Below are 16,105 nucleotides of genomic sequence, written 5' to 3'. Positions count from 1 at the left end.
CACCTCAACAGCGAGTTTAATGATTGGTGACCCGTTTGATTAATGGGGACTACAGGGACCTCTTGGGGCACCTGCGCCTCAACAGTGGGTTTTTTCGTCTGCTCAGAGACAATGATGGGATCCCCATCGGTTGATGGGTTTGCAGGTGGGTTTTCAGGTGGGTTTTCCACCGTTGCTGCAGGTGGCTTTGGCTTGTCGCACCAAGAGAGCGTGAGGAGAATCTCGTTTAGTTTCTCGTTTAGTCTTTCTTCCACCTTAATGATGTTGCGATCTAAACGAGCGATGTTATCGCTATTCCCAGAGATCTGGGTATTCATGTTACGGACATTGCCCCTTAAGTCAGCGATGTCTTCATCGACTTGGTCGACATGATCTCGTAATACTCGCACCATTTCAGACACGAGGGAGTGGGTTGGGGATGGAGGATGCAACATGCGCATTGGGACATATGCTGCGAGAGTCTCAGCTACGAGGGCTTCAGACATTGTGACTTGGTCAATGTCCCTCATATAGATTCAACACGTCTGAGATGCGTTGCTGGGCCCTTGCAGGCCCAGATCACCACCATCACTTGAGGTGGTGTCATCTTCCACCCTATGGCCAGTGAAGGGGCCAGCTGTGTTGGCAGGAGCGTTAGACATGCTCCTGGTGTTGTATCTCAACGACATCAAGAGGATGTGTCGAGTCATTCAACAAGTTCGCATGAGAACTTGATTGAAGTCACGCATTGTCAGGGGCCAACAACAAGCACATTCACTGCGTTTAGAGCAAAATTATCCTGTGTACAATTTCGATGCTGAATAATACAGAATCAGTGTTATCCTGAGCTATTCCCTGAGAAATCCCAGGCCTCTGAGCGGGTGCGAGTTGAACTTACAAGCCGTGCAAAATCACAACTAAGGATTTCCCCAGAATACAACAGGGGTGTGCACATGCCTGCACTATCCTCTGCCATATTCCTCATTTCCGTGAAATCCATGTTCTATCCTGCATCAAGTATAGCTCAGGCCTGTTCACATATTTAATGATGGCATTATCGATTTTACTTTCTCGACCGCATCCACCATTGACGCTTGATGGGGCTCATCCACCATGGGAGGACGATCGACACTACTTCACCCTGCCCTTTCAAAACAAAACAACCTAATCGTGCGTGTTCTTCTCAATGCGCTTCAGTAACTGGTTCTAATCGCAGGCACTGCCACAGCAATCCATACTTGTAACTGACATGTCATTCCGAAATGCACAAGGGCTTGTGTCTAGGTATCAATAGAAAGCGCACCCGGTAAGTAGGTAGAAGATTTAATGTTTATTTCGATCTTATCAGCTCCAGGGATGTTTGTGCGTCAATCTCCCAGTTAATTGGAAACGACATGTCCTCGCCATTTGTCAGTCTACTGGACAATGTCTGAAGGATAGTATCGTAATAAAATCATGTAAGGTGAAACACTTCTATCCTCAGGTGCATTGATGGATCAATCTCAAGTTCAAAGGAGTGAAGAGCATTGTAGGTGCTGAGGCCGGTCATTGTAATCCACTTCAAATCGTTCCTTGAGCCATTACCTCTTTGTGACAGCATTCCACAAACAGTCAACCAACACGTGAGCCCAGAGTTGCCTCATCAGCGCTGGGTGGGCACCTCAGAGGCGGATGCTCCTCCATGGGTTTCTCAGGAGTGGTGGATCTTAGCAAGGGATGGCACTGAGTCTTACTGGGAGACCGTCGGGTTTGAGGTTGTTCCCTGGGCAATAGGGCTTCATATGGCACACGAAACTGCCGAATATGGAGGGTTCCCCACTGGAGATTGGGCATTTTTATCTTATGACATACTGGTGAGCATACAAATCTACATTTAGTTGTGAGCGTCATGCTGATTTCCCTTTTTCAGATGGACAACCTGTTTCAAGCGCTGTGTGATCACCTTCAAGAACACCTTGTAGCTGTGCAAGCCAACCCTGCATACCAGCGTCAACTCATCCTCCCCAGAGACCGACACGTCCCCATCTTGGATCCATCAGGCCCTTGGGACAGTCTCGATGTGATGTCGTTGGGGCCGCGCATGGCATGTCTGGATCCGAAACATCATGTTTCAGACAATGCTGGAGTATTCATTAGGGGGATGAGCCTTTGTTTAGCATTTGAAAGGATGTTTTCAGAGGCTCACACGTCTCTAGCCAGTCCCCCTCAAGCACATTAATAGTTTGCCGGTTGTATGTACATGCCAATTCTGAGTTCCAAAATGGCCACAAGGCCTGAGCGGATGTTGCCGAGAAAATTCGATGTCTGCGAAGTCCTCGAAAATATTACAAAGTCATAGAGGCTGGAGTCCTGCCTACCTTGAACCAGCAGTCAATCTCCGAATTCTGACTGAGTTCTGATCGCTGTGGTCTGAATTTCCAGCACCCTCACAGGATCCATAATGCCCAAAAGCAAGGTAATAGTCTGTCACTGGCTAGTTTGTGCTGCGGAATTGATAACATTAATTTCCAAATCTCTACAGATGTGTTTCTGTACTAAATGTGGCAACGAGGGCCAAGTGCTCCACATTAAGACATGGAACGATCATCAGAATGCTCAAAAGCGACACACCAGTTACCAGCGCTACGCCTCAGATGTCTTAAGGGTGCCAGTGTCTGCCTCACCGATCTCGGCTACTGGCTCAGATATTGATAATGCTGGGCAAATATTTGACAACTCTGAAAGTGGCTCATTTCCCCAACAACCTAATCCTATTGGCAGCTGCCCGGAGCCTGACGTATTTTTGGCACCGCCATTGCCTGGATTTATTAATGAGTGCAATAACGATTCCCCTCCACATTCCAACACCATCCAGCCCAGCGATGAGGCTTCAGCTGAAGAGGAAACAGGATCCCAACCATCTAGCGATGAGGAGTCTAACTCCAGTAATATTCCGTTCAATTCTGGGTCTGCACCTCTGGACGACTCGACCGCCCTTCCGGCAGCACCATCATCTACTTTCCCTTCTATACCACTAATCCACTGTGTCTCTCAATCTGGTGGTGTGGATGAGAACTCCCCGGACCCTTTCCTCTCTCACACTGACACGCAACCCTGAATACCTTATTCTGCAACACATCATCTTGCACCCATCCGAATTCTTTATCTTATGGCCACCTGGCTGCATGCCTACCATCATGTGTCATTTTGAGTGATAGGGGCCATTTTATCTGTAGTTCAACTCATCCTCAGTGCTGCGAACTTTTATCTGGATCCTTCCACAGTCTCTGCCATGACCTTAATGACTGTCCATTCACACATGTCCATTGAACCTTCATTTCAGGTTCTCCCTGTCTGTCCTACGTGCCAAGAAGTGTACCTGGCGCTTGACACCACACCAGCCCTCTGCACCAAATGCACTCAGAGCAATGGGACCACCCCTTTGTTTGGACATGATGAGAATGAGAATACTCATGTGAAAGAGAGGAACACAAAGGCACACGATCCAAAGATGTGCTTTGCTTTCAAGCTTGTCAGCGAGCAGCTTCATGACTTACTGCAAGAGCCCGGGACAGAGGATCTTCTTGATCAATGGCACAGATTACCTGATCGGCATCCGGAGCTCGGGATATATCAAGATATTTTTGATGGCTGCATGGCCTGTTCGCTTCTCGGCACCGACGGATCCTTGTTTTTTTCGCAATGAACCTGAAGATCATGAGATGGGCCCAAATGGAGAGCTTTGCATCGGACTCACACTTGGTGCTGATTGGTAAGTATTTTCTTTCTCCTTAGGGGTTGGGTTGAACCATAACATGTTAGGTTCTCATATTGTCATATCCATACAATCCTGACCTCCGCTCCGGGCTCCCGGAACTCCGAACTCCGACTTCCGGAGTCCTACTTCCCTTCCGTCACCTCCTCCTTGCCGACTCCCAAGAGGTTATCCCACCTCCGGCTCGGACACCACCTTCGGTCCGACTCCGGAACATTCCGGGTCCGACCCCAACCTCGACACCTTCCAGACGAGTACGCAAAACCTATGCTCCCGACTCTGGACCTCCGCTCTGGTATCCCGTTCACATCTCGTCTCCGGAACCTCCGGTCTTAGCTCCGACCTTGGACTTTGACCCCACCTCCGCTTATACCCATTGTATTGGTTAGCTCATTCCATTTAATTACGTTTGCCAATATTCCGGAGTTTAACCTCCGAGTTCGGACTTTCCGGACTTACTCCGGACCTTGCAACTATTGCATTGTCCATTTCAATTCCGCTATTCTCCCTCATTCCTATTTGGGCTGCTGCTTCCTTTCTATTCAGTCAGCTAGCCATTCCCCACTCCCAACCTCCTTCCTTCCTCCTTGGGCCTTGGCCCTTCATTCCTCCTTTGGGAAACACCATTGAGTCAAACACTTGACCCTCGGTGTTGTTCCTCTTTCCATCTCCCTTTGTCTCCTTTTGTCCTACCCTTGTTCCTTTTGATTCCGGACCCCTCCTTATATACAATGTACCTAGTAACTTGTAACCTCAGTCCGAAATTGACTTGAATTCCCCCCAAGAGACTTTCCCTCTGCTAGATCCGAAATTAGGGACCCCTAGGACAACCAGCAATGGCACAGCGCTCCGCCTGAGTCGCTGAGGCCAAGGTCCTTCCATGCTAAGTCTCCGATTCCATTCCGGAGTCGTCCGAATCCGCATGTTCTAACACATATCATCGATCTCAGCAGTCTGCCTCCCACTCATCAGGGCCCATTTCACTATGTATAGCAAATCTCCCTCCTCATATCAAATGAGTATTATCATTACTATCACTTCCAATCGGTCTTTAAGGATTCAACAGATACAAAACATCCAATCTTTTTCTTACGGGCATCATTCCTGGTCCCAAGGAGCCAAGCCCTGATCAGGTGCAATGGTATATGAGGCCGTTAGTCAACGATCTTCTGCACCTGTGGGACGAAGGAATTATAGTCAAAACTAGCAAGTGTCCTGAAGGGAGGCGTGTCCACGCTGTGCTACTGTGTGTCGTTTGCAATGCTCCCACAGCACATAAGCTCGGAGGATTTGGCTCTCATAGCCACACCATGTTCTGCACTCGCTGCTGGGTGACGTTGTCTCAGAAGCATGAGTTAGAGGCTCTTCTTGTCAGAGGTACGTGACACAAGACATGACTCATCTATTTGCCTGAAATTACTCTCTAGGTTGTCCTTGTTGTTCTAATGAGGAGCATTGCAGAATGGGAGAGATATATCGAGATCCCCTGACAAGAGCTTTGAAAGAAAAACATGCCATGCAACACTCTAATCGGTGGACAGAGCTGTCGCATCTCCCTTATTTCAACTTGTGCAGGATGGTAGTCATTGACCCAATGCATAATCTTATTCTTGGTACGATATGAAGCAGTACCAGTGACCCCTTCACACTGATTGTATATGATTTAGGTCTTAGTAAGAACCATTTCTATCATATATGGGTCGCTCAAAACATCATCCGGCCAAAGCATGAGCTTGGCCAACTTCATACCCTTCTTTCGAAGGTATGCATGCAACCTTTTCAATGTCCCATCACATCTGGGCTAGCTCAGTTCACAGTACCAGGGCACATGGCTACGCTGCCGACCGCTGTTGGGGAGCCAGCAGGGGGCTCACTGACTGCAGACCAGTGGATGCTCATGGTGACGATCTTTGGTCCAGTTACTGTCATATCCATACAATCCCGGCCTCCGCTCCGGGCTCCCGGAACTCCGAAACTGATTCCGGAGCCCTACTTCCCTTCCGTCACCTTCTCCTTGCTGACTCCTGAGGGGTTATCCCACCTCCGGCTCCGACACCACCTTTGGTCCGACTCTGGAACATCCCGGGTCCAACCTCAACCTTGACACCTTCCAGACGAGTACGCAACACCTATACTCCCGGCTCCGGACCTCCGCTCCGGAATCCCGTTCACATCTCCATCTCCAGAACCTCCGGTCTTAGCTCCGACCTCGGACTTTGACCCCACCTCCACTTATACCCATTGTATTGGTTAGCTCATTCCATTTAATTACATTTCCCAATATTCCGGAGTTTAACTTCCGAGTTCGGACTTTCCGGACTTATGTCGGACCTTGCAACTATTGCATTGCTCCATTCAATTCCGCTATACTCCCTCATTCCTATTTGGGCTGCTGCTTCCTTTCTATTCAGTCAGCTGGCCATTCCCCACTCCCATCCTCCTTCCTTCCTCCTTGGGCCTTGGCCCTTCATTCCTCCTTTGGGAAACACCATTGAGTCAAACCCTTGACCCTCGGTGTTGTCCCTCCTTTCAGCTCCCTTTGTCTCCTTTCAGAGTACCCTTGCTCCTTTTGATTCCGGACCCCTCCTTATATACAATGTACATAGTAACTTGTAACCTCAGTCCGAAATCGACCTGAAATGCCCCCAAGAGACTTTCCCTCTGCTAGATCCGAAATTAGGGACCCCCAGGACAACCAGCAATGGCACAGCGCTCTGCCTGAGTCACTGAGGCCGAGGTCCTTCCACGCTAAGTCTCCGATTCCACTCCGGAGTCATCTGAATCCGCCCATTCTAACAGTTACTGTAAGTCTCTACTATGCCCCTTAGAATATTCTCCCCCAATACTCTTTTGTCTAGGTCCCTTTGATATGGAACACCCATCTGCCAACAGAGACCAACCGGGCACGAGAGGCCTGTCATGACCTAATCAATGGACGTCTTGCCAAGAAGGCTCAGGAGAAGAAGGATGCAAAAGAGAGACGAGCTCATGCAAAATTATTGAAGGAAATGGTGCCAGACTCTTCGGTATGTGCCAAACTTACATCTCTGAATATACCCTTCCCCCTGATTAGCCTGCTGTTACTAAATCCCATGAGCCTTCATTGCGCAAGGCAGCCTCAGTGTTTCCCATAGCCTCCAGCTCTACAAATTCAGGAAAATCCCGTGGCTGCTCAAAGAAAAAATTTCCTGTGGCAGCGGCAGGCAACTTGCCCTCAAATCTACATCCTGACGAGCCGGCAAACTTTTTCAATCTCATGATGGCTCTCAAATGTTGGTTGTCTCGCAGAATAACTGAGGGACAAATTGTTGAAGGCAAAAGGTACATGCTCAATTATTTCAAAGGCGTTCTGGAGGTAGGTGATCTCTCGTGCAATCTGAACACAAGATCCCACTTCATGCAACAGATCTTTGGCCCCGACATAATCAAGCCAAACCATCATTATGCCGTCCACACAGCAGAGTTCATCCGTGACTTCGGTCCTGTATACGGCTTCTGGACTTTCCTCTTTGAGCGTCTCAATAAGGTCCTCAAAAGTTACAAGTCGAATAATCATGGCTGTGGACATTTGGAGGCATCATTCTTTCGTGAGTTTCACCATGCAACTCAGGTGTCGCGAATAGTATGTGTGGCATATACATATGTCCTTGGGATGGCCAGGCTGAAAACTTCCTTAAGCTCAACGAAGCATCCCAGTCATCCAACCAAGTTGAGCGGTCGGCTGCATTGCTATTCATGAATGCCACCCACGATGATCGTGGCACTGTGCAAGCATTAGCAAGGGAACTCGAAGATAGTGGAATAGACGGTAAGAGCTCATGCACTGCCAATTCATCACCCGCTTGACCAACTCAATTCTCGATGTCAGAGGAAGTACCACTCCAGATGGTCATGTTGGGTCCTGCTCCAAAGACAAAGGTCGATCTATCGATCTCAGAGTCCATCTCTATTATTGGACATCTTCAACGTCGAAATTCGGCCCTACGGCTACATCAGTACACTGCAGCGAACCCTCACCCCAATAGTACACAACTACCGACCTCTTGCTGGAATCATCACTACACCATTGTCAGATCAAGAAGATATCTTGCATCGCAGTCAGCAAAGAATCCTCGAAGTTCGCTGGTTGAGGTAGAACTTCAAGGTGAGCATTATTGCGGGGAACTTACTCAAGTCTTATCATTTGATGAGGACCTAGGCCTTGGGGGGAAAAGGGTATCCTTCGGGCTTGCTAAATGGTTCCTTCCATACAGGCCACAGCGACCCACAGTTTGGACGCCATTGTATGCCATTACTTCATTTATGTATTCCTCTATCACTCATGACCCATTTCATAGCGAAAAAGATGTTCACATTAAACTATGGCAAGCCAGAAAGTGGTGGAATGAGGGAGCATTGACAATAATTGCATTGGATAACATAAAGAGCCATCTTGCATGACTGGAGGTTGAGGTTGAAGGCGTCAACCTCTGGGTAACCATCACCGTTGATCCTGTAAGTCAGGATTTTCGAAACTTTGGGGCTAATGACTTAGATTATGATCTTTTAGCATGGACAAGGCATATAGGATTATATATGTACTGATCTTGTGGTGTTTGCGATATAATATTCAATTCATTTTTGACATGTTGTTGTTTGTTTATATTGAGGCTTGATTTTATGTTCAACAACACGCTTCTGTGTATCACCATAAACCTCAGCCTAGAGTCATGTAACCTCTTTTTTTTGGCTACCTAGAGGCATGCTACTATCCTAACTGGCATGTACTACTTACATACCACCTTAACTGACGAAGTACAGTTTCCGGAATATCCGGACAGTTGTACTACTGCATATTGGTACTTTACAGCAGTTTTTGGGCCGGTATTTAACTAGTATCAGGACTGGCAATAAGCTGAGCTTCTTGCTCTTCAATTTTCCGAATCGCTTCCAAATCCGTCTCATCTACCAATTCGTCCGCCACATTCATAGCATCCCACCAAGGTGAGGCTTCGGTAATTGCCATCTTTTCACTTGTTTCTGCATTGATTGCTGGCGTTATTAAGAACCTTGGGACTGGAAGCTTTGTTAGGCGCTCTGATAATGTGTCTCCAGTGTAATCTGCATGTATTGCAGGTTTATGCATGTTCTGGTGGTGCATTTTTTTACCCTTCAAGCGTGCCCTGGCCTCCATCGCCAACCTGCAGCTCCGATCTAAAGCGTAAAGGAACTTAACGAACTTGGCTCACCAGTCAGCCATGCATATCTTTTGTGGTAAGCTTTGAGTTATGACTTGCCTTTGCACTTCTCCACAGATTCTGTCGACGAATTATATGTGGTACTTTTGCATTCCTCGAGGCGCCTTCAACTTCGCCTTCAACTTCAGTGTCCATGTCATTGTCAGAAGACATATAGTCGGTGAAGATAACCGACTCCATCTCGTTCTTACTGACTCCGACATTACCCTCTAGCCCTTCTGCCCCATCACGCCGCCTGGCTGCTTTCTGGTGTAAAGAAACTTAATAATCAATATTGCCAATCATCAGGCAATAACCACGTACTGCTTTTGATCGTGCCATCATCGTGTTTCGCACTCACGCATCTAGCAGAGTTTGACGGCCGCTCTCAGACTGTGATTTGGTCCACTTGAATTTGAGGGATGTGAAGTATTGCTCTGCGGCGTCGCAGACATCATTCTGGACAATCTTTCCCTCTTCAATCCAGGTCTTAATTGTCTTTGCCAGGAATATCAGTGGTTGTACAAGAGCATGTCGCTTCCACGTACCGGTGTGTTTAGACTAGTTCTCACCGCCTCACTAATCAGTTTCTGATTTATTGGTGCCTTGAGCCCTAACCACCAGTTCAGGGTAATGACAGGCTCTCCATCTGCCCAGAGTGGCGATGGAGCTCCATCTGACAAAGGCGATGGTAAATCTGCTGCCTCCGGTATTTTCACATTGCAACCCATCACATCACGCAATGCTTTCCGTACTGGGTCCTGGGCATTCAAGGTTAGATCAGTAAGGTTGACCCACATTACACATTATAAGACACATGACGCACGCGTCCATTGGGGGGCCACTTGTCCTTTGTCTGGCCTTTCTCACTGTTTCTGCTGTTCAGGTGAGTGTTTGCAGTGCTGTTGGTAGCATTTAGCTCCACTTGTTGAGTCACTTCCCTCAATTGCTGGGAAATAGTTTCCATTTTCTCATCTACTTTTTTCTGGACCAAGCCCATGATTAGCTTCTCAAACGCCTCTTGAGAGGATGGCCCCAAAGGACTACAAGTGAGACCCCCATCCTGGAAGTGACTGGTACCAGGGAAATTGGTACTCTGGCCTGTGGAGTGGTGTTGCATCGCCTCAAGTCTGATGTTGTGCGTAGCGGGAGTCGGTATGCCTGGAAATATGTCACGTAAGCACGGATTCTCATTAATATTAATATTGATTAATGGCATGTCATATTTTGACTGACCAGACGGTAAAGGTGAATATTGCTGGCCATACATAGGCCCTCCAACACCTGGATGAACATTAGTGTGAGTTGGAGTACTAGTGTTTGACATCCCTAACATGCACTCAGTGAGCACTTGTTTCTCTTATCTCTCTTTTCACACTCACCAAGGTTCAGTCCGTAATAACCGTTTGATCCGGTCCATGATGGTGGGGATGGGAACAGATTATGGGAGGCTAGGGGCCCATATGTGTTGGGGATGCCAAGAGTGCTGGCACTGGTTGCATTACTGCTAAAATCTGGCTGAGCAGATTGAGTTTGGCACATTGGCAAGGTGGATGGCGTATCCAGGTCGCCTTCAGGATGTTGAAGTCCATTGGATGTACTCATTGTTCCTACAGCCCTAGTACTAATTGTACTAGTTGTAGTACTGCTATCTTAATTTGCTCTGACAAGTATGACACGGAAAGGGGGTGCGAAAATGAGTAGCACCAGAATATTGTCGGATTTAAGGATTGTTTGTATGTATTTACGTCGGACTCTTATTCCGTGTGATATCAGTGAAATATTCAGTAATGGATACTGCCAGGACCTAGCTGGTGTCCCCCAAATCCGGCCAGTTAAATCGCTGTGCTATTCTCTGTCAACGTCTGCAGGAGTCCCAAATTATCCCTGAGTTATTCTGCAATCATTGAGCATGCAATACAACAGAGAATATTACAGATATCCCTGTACTATTCGGCTACTGATAATCTTTCTCTAAATGCAGTGATTGCCAAATGGGGTTTCGGCACTGTAAGGGGGCAAGGGATCTACCACCCTAACGAGAAAGAGAGGGGGCCACGGAGTTGGTAGTGCTCAGGGGAGGTTCGGATGAAGAGGAGGGGGGGGGGAAATGGTCCGGGTGCGATGTGATAAAAATGAAAATCTCGTAAATCTCACTGATAATCAAACTAATGGGAACTCTGTCCCTGCACTATGTCTTGAGCCTCTTTGGCTTCGTATTCGCCGCTCTGGGCGCTGGTAACGTCTGCTAGAACTTCATGTTCGTTTGGGGAGCACCTCTCTCTGTTTTGGGGGAGTCCTTTTTTTTTTGTAAATACAGGAAAGAGGGTAACTATAAATATGAAAGAAATACGTGGAAATCCGAATGATCCGACGGGTTTATGACGGAAACAGATCCACAAGGAACACTTAAGAAAAAAAGCAATATCAAAGCAATATTGATGTTGTTAAGGAAATAAAGAACCATGGCGATCGCCTCAACCGCTGAACCAAATCCGTCGCTCGTAACATTGTTCGACTCGTGTTGACAAGGGCTTTCCAACGATACCAAATTCGTCCGGATCGGTGGAGAATTGATGGAGATACAGAGGAAGCGGCGGAATATGCGGGTGACAGTTGCCCAATTTGGAAACTGATGGTTGTCCGTGGTCAGGAATGGCTTGAAAAAATCGGAAAAAATATAGGAAACGTGGAAGGGGTATATGAAACAGTGGTAGATGTGTTTCGGAAGTGGAATGCTTGACGTGGGTGGTAGAATCGCGATAATCGGCTCGTTTGCGTGGTACCGGCTGTGCCCGCCTACAGCGCCGGTAACACAGTGCCAAGAATGGAAAAGAAAATAGAGCGTAAAAAAGTGAAAGGGTTCTTACTTGTTTTGGGGATGGTACGTTCCGTTCCCCCATTTGCCTCAGGCCTCAGTTAGTCCATCTAAGTATACGCTTTGATGGGCTGTATATTAACGGGGTAGAAGTAAAGGCTGATCCGCCTTTGACAGCTACCCCGAGGGTTTATATACATTCTCGGTACAAATAAATAGAGAAGCTTCCGCCACTAAATTAGCATCATGACATAATTATCAGACAACACAACATCAATTGATGTTGTGGGCGGAATACAGACATGGGCCAGGGCCTCACAGTAGATCCCGTCCCCAGGCTCCACTTTGGGGGTCTGCTCAGTGGTTGTTTGCAGTGACCGGCAGGCGGAGGGGTGTCAGGGGACGACTCCTGGGTCCCCATGACCCTCCCCTATGGTCCACTGGTGTAACCAGCCCTATCCAGGGCACAACCTACTGTGGGTAAGAAGATGAGAAGGAAGCTAACTTCTCATCTTCCCACAGTGGCCACCATATCAGGAAAACTTCTGGGGATACCCGGAGGTCACATGAAGGGGTAGGAACCGGGCCCGGAGCATGCAGCGCATGGAGCGTGCATGCATGCGGGAAGCGTGGCGGGTCCGGACACGGGTCCAGGTCCGGGCTAGTCAGGGTGTGTGCCCTGACAAGGGGCAACAGGACATGATGACCTTCTGCCATGCCCAGTTGACCTCTGGGTTATGGTGTAGCAGCCACAAGTGCCCAATGATCTGCCCTAGGTTTGCCATGGTGAAGCAGGCCCACTCTGTGTGTTGGCCAAATGCCAACAGGGCTTCCAGCTCTTCAGTGATGGCCCCATTCTCATTTGGTGTTCCATCTACATTGCGCACTGGGATGGGCTGGGGGAGCGGGGTCATCTCGAGCCCATGCTTCTGGATGAAGTCTGGGCTTACGAAGTTCCCAGTCACGCCGGAGTCTAACAGCACTGAAACAGCGACCGCAGTGAGGGACGGTAATGTGGTCACTTTTACTTTCATGTTGAGGGAGTGGGGGGACTGTTTGGCGAGCATGTAGATGGCAGGTGGGGAGACAGCCACCTCAAGCGGTGGGCCAGCAGCTTTCATGCCTTTCTTGGTTGAGGATGCGGTTTTCCTCTGTTTCTTAGCAATTACCCAGTGGAATTTGGATGATGGTGCAGACTTGCGCATATCTCGGTATTTACACTGGGTACTATTGCTTGTGGGTGGCCAGGATGCATCCCTCACCGGTCGCCTTCCTGAAAATCCTCCAGGGGGTCTGCTTCCTCTCCCTCTTCATCTCTTTTGGGTGTCCCCATCAGCTGGCTTCTCAGCCCTTCTGAAAGTGCTTGAAGGTCCTCCAGGTGCATGCGGCGTATTTGGTGAACCTTTGGGAGGGGGCAGTCTCGTGCAAAGTGCCCTGGGGCGTTGCAGTTGTGGCATAGCCCTCGTTGCAGGTCAGCCCTTGAACGGTCGAGGTCCATTGGCTGAGGGAGCGGAGCTGGGGGGCGCAGGGCCATGGCTGTGGGGGTTACAGGGGTGGTGGTGGATCATGGCAGGGGTCCAGGTGGCAGGCGTGCGGAGGGCTGGGGGGTTGTCGGTGGCGGTCTCGTGGGGGGAAGGGGCAGTTTAAACAGGGGGAGGCAGGGTTGCGTTGCCTGGAAGCGCCGCCACTGGTTGTCGAGGAGGGTGGCTTCCTGTTTCCACTCTGCCCAAGTCCTTGGCATGGGATGCAGGCGATAGATGCTCTCGCAGAGCTGCGCGTTGATCGCTTATTTGAAGTGGTCTACCAGCCCCACATCGCCTAGCTGCGAGGCAGGGCCATGGATCTCAAACTCCTGGATAATCTTATCCACGGAGTCAGTACCTTGCCACAGGGTGGCAAGCTTCTGTCGGGCGGTGGCTTCACGGTTTGGATCTTGGAACATGGCGTCGAGCTCTGCCATAAAGTCGTCCATAGTGATTGCAGGAGATCCCACCGTCAGCAGCGTGATCGTGCACTGTGTTGCCCATGCTCCCACAGCTCCTCCTTTCATGTACGACAAGACAAAGAGGATCTGGGACAGAGTGTCAGGGAACTCTGCCATGCGGACATGGAAATAGATCCCACATTCCACCTTGAAGCGGTCGAGGTCCTCGCTCATTCCAGCGAAGGTGGTGGGTGCGGCGACTTTGGGTGCTTTGGGTTTGGGTGCAGGTGGTGGGTTTTGGATTCTGCTCTCAAGGATCGCTTGCAGTTCCTGGAACCTGGTCAGCAGGTCCTGGTACTGCTCCTCAGTCACCATGCTGGAGGAGGTGGAGGAGACTAGGTTGAAGCCTTCTTCTGCTGTCAGGGACAGCGCAGGAGAGGCAGGGGTAGCGGCGTGGCCCCCAGCACTAGTGGCTCGGGTGGCAGCAGAGTAATGGGAATGTATAGCGAATGGCCCTCACTTGGGCTCACATCCCTGTCTGGCTTCTTAGGCTGAAGCAGTAGTGATTGTTATTAGAATGGAAGGCTAAACTAAACTAAACTAAGCTGGAGTAAGATACTTGCCTGAAGCAGTAGTGAGAAGAAGGCTGCTTCTTCGGTTCTGCTTCAGCTCGGTTTATATACAGGCAGGAACAGGTCACGTGGGGGTGCCACGTCAGCCCAGGTGGAGCTGGGGTATTGCAGATGGCTCTGCAGGTGATCCCAAGTGTCAGAGAGGAGGAGTACAAATGAGGATGCGTGTCAGAGACCAGGTTGAGACGAGGGAAAGTCTCCGTGGCAGAGGGCTTCGGCCTCAGTGACTTATGCCAGGAGCGCTGTGCCAAGTAACACGTCCGTGCCCTAACTTACTAACTGGCAACCAGAACTGAAGGGGGGTAAACTCTAGTCGATTTTATTACTGAAGTGTAACCTATGTACAAGTTGGATATATATATAGTTACAGCAAAGACGGGTCCGCAAATGGCAGAGCCAAGCCGAGCCGAGCTAACGGGGTTAAACATTAGCCGACTGAATATTACCAACGAGTCAGGTTACAGGGTTAACGGAAAGGCAGGCGATAACCCAGAAACAGAAAGGAGGGATAGGCCCGAAGGTGGGCTCTGCAGGGCAGGCGAGTGTATTGCCCAGCGGAGGCGGGAGTGCTGTCAGGGTTCAGCACCCTGCCTTAGGGTGCCCCGGACTCCCCACCTACTTTACCCCCTTTTATTCTTTGACTGTTGCCTTGTTGTTGCCTTTGTGTGTTGTGTACACGCGCGCACATGGGATAGCATGGGAACTTTCTGAGCAAGCAGCTCGCCCAGAATGTTCCCACGGGTCACAGCCACAGTTCTGGGCGAGCAACTCGCCCAGAACGTTCCCACGCTTACTGGGCACTGCCACCTGGATGTTCCCTCTGGGTCACACTACACAACTCTAGGAGCTGTATAGTTGTGGGCATGTGACCCATTCCTTTATATAGCAACCATGCGGGGAGATGAGACCTTTACCCTTCTTCTCATCTCATGCCCTGCATAGGCAAGTGTATATATTATCTTTCCTTTTACTATACATCTCATACCCCGCATAGTGTGAGGACAGGCCAGATGGGGGTTGAGGTCAGGGAGCCTCCGAGTCCGAGGCCGGGCCCTGACAAGTGCGCTAGCAGACGTCGGAGCTGTCTGGAAGTCTTCGGGGCTCCATACTTAGGGAGGCATAGGTAATAAATTGAAAGGAGGGGGTGGTGACCATCGAGGGGTACCGAGGGGATTGCGGAATACGGGAGCTCCGAGGTTAGTGGAGAAGGAGCGGAGGTAGACCGGAGGGATCGGAGGTACTGGAAGTCGTTGGCCAGGGATGGATATGACAATGCACAGCATATCCGGCAGTGCAGTACCCACACGGAGTACTTGGCATCAGACACGTCTGTGCTACATGGGTAAGGGGAGAGGTCATCTGTATAAAGAAAGAAAGGAAAGAAGAGAGGGGAAGAAGGAAGACAAAGGACAAAGCAAAAGAGGGAGGAGGAGGAAAGAGGGGCAACGGGAGGGCGCGGTGCAGAGCAGGGCAGTGTGCCCTGACATCTAGACACCATAAAGCTTTTCAGCCTCTCTCTGTCAGGACAACTAAGTTGGTCACTCCATGGGAAGCTTAGACAATACTTTGGAGCCCACATCAATATTGAATCACGCTTCAAACTCCATCATTGAATTCAAGAGCTTTCTGTCAGGGACGCGTCTGGGGTCGAGGCGGTCTGGGCGTAGCGTCCAGTGCTAAGGACCTCACAGGGGGTAGATCGGGCGTGTGTACTGGTAGGCCCGATGTGGGACAGTGATCCCTGGCCACTTAGACTGAAGTGGAAATGTTGAGTTATTATTA

General features: G+C 49.5%; 3 protein-coding genes across 3 annotated transcripts; 2 read left to right on the top strand and 1 right to left on the bottom strand.

The window, feature by feature from the left end:
- Positions 1-1,760: 1,760 nt before the first annotated feature.
- Positions 1,761-2,197, top strand: EI90DRAFT_3129490 (uncharacterized protein; the record flags this gene model as incomplete). Its single annotated transcript, XM_039064205.1, has 2 exons — positions 1,761-1,832; positions 1,889-2,197. The coding sequence occupies 2 exons, from the start codon at positions 1,761-1,763 to the stop codon at positions 2,195-2,197; spliced, it is 381 nt and encodes a 126-aa protein (XP_038911788.1).
- Positions 2,198-2,419: 222 nt separating this feature from the next.
- On the top strand, positions 2,420-3,076 carry EI90DRAFT_3129489 (uncharacterized protein; the record flags this gene model as incomplete). Its single annotated transcript, XM_039064204.1, has 2 exons — positions 2,420-2,434; positions 2,501-3,076. 2 exons carry the CDS (start codon positions 2,420-2,422, stop codon positions 3,074-3,076), a joined length of 591 nt encoding a protein of 196 aa, XP_038911787.1.
- Positions 3,077-9,951: 6,875 nt separating this feature from the next.
- EI90DRAFT_3019386 (uncharacterized protein) lies at positions 9,952-10,554 on the bottom strand (the record flags this gene model as incomplete). Its single annotated transcript, XM_039057353.1, has 3 exons — positions 9,952-10,079; positions 10,186-10,233; positions 10,332-10,554. 3 exons carry the CDS (start codon positions 10,552-10,554, stop codon positions 9,952-9,954), a joined length of 399 nt encoding a protein of 132 aa, XP_038911786.1.
- Positions 10,555-16,105: the final 5,551 nt, after the last annotated feature.

The sequence above is a fragment of the Cantharellus anzutake genome, assembly GCF_015039405.1.
Source record: "Cantharellus anzutake strain C23 chromosome Unknown EI90scaffold_58, whole genome shotgun sequence".
Classification (NCBI taxonomy): Eukaryota; Fungi; Basidiomycota; class Agaricomycetes; order Cantharellales; family Hydnaceae; genus Cantharellus; species Cantharellus anzutake.
Note: the sequence above shows the minus strand (reverse complement) of the source record. Positions and strands in the feature narration are given on the sequence as shown.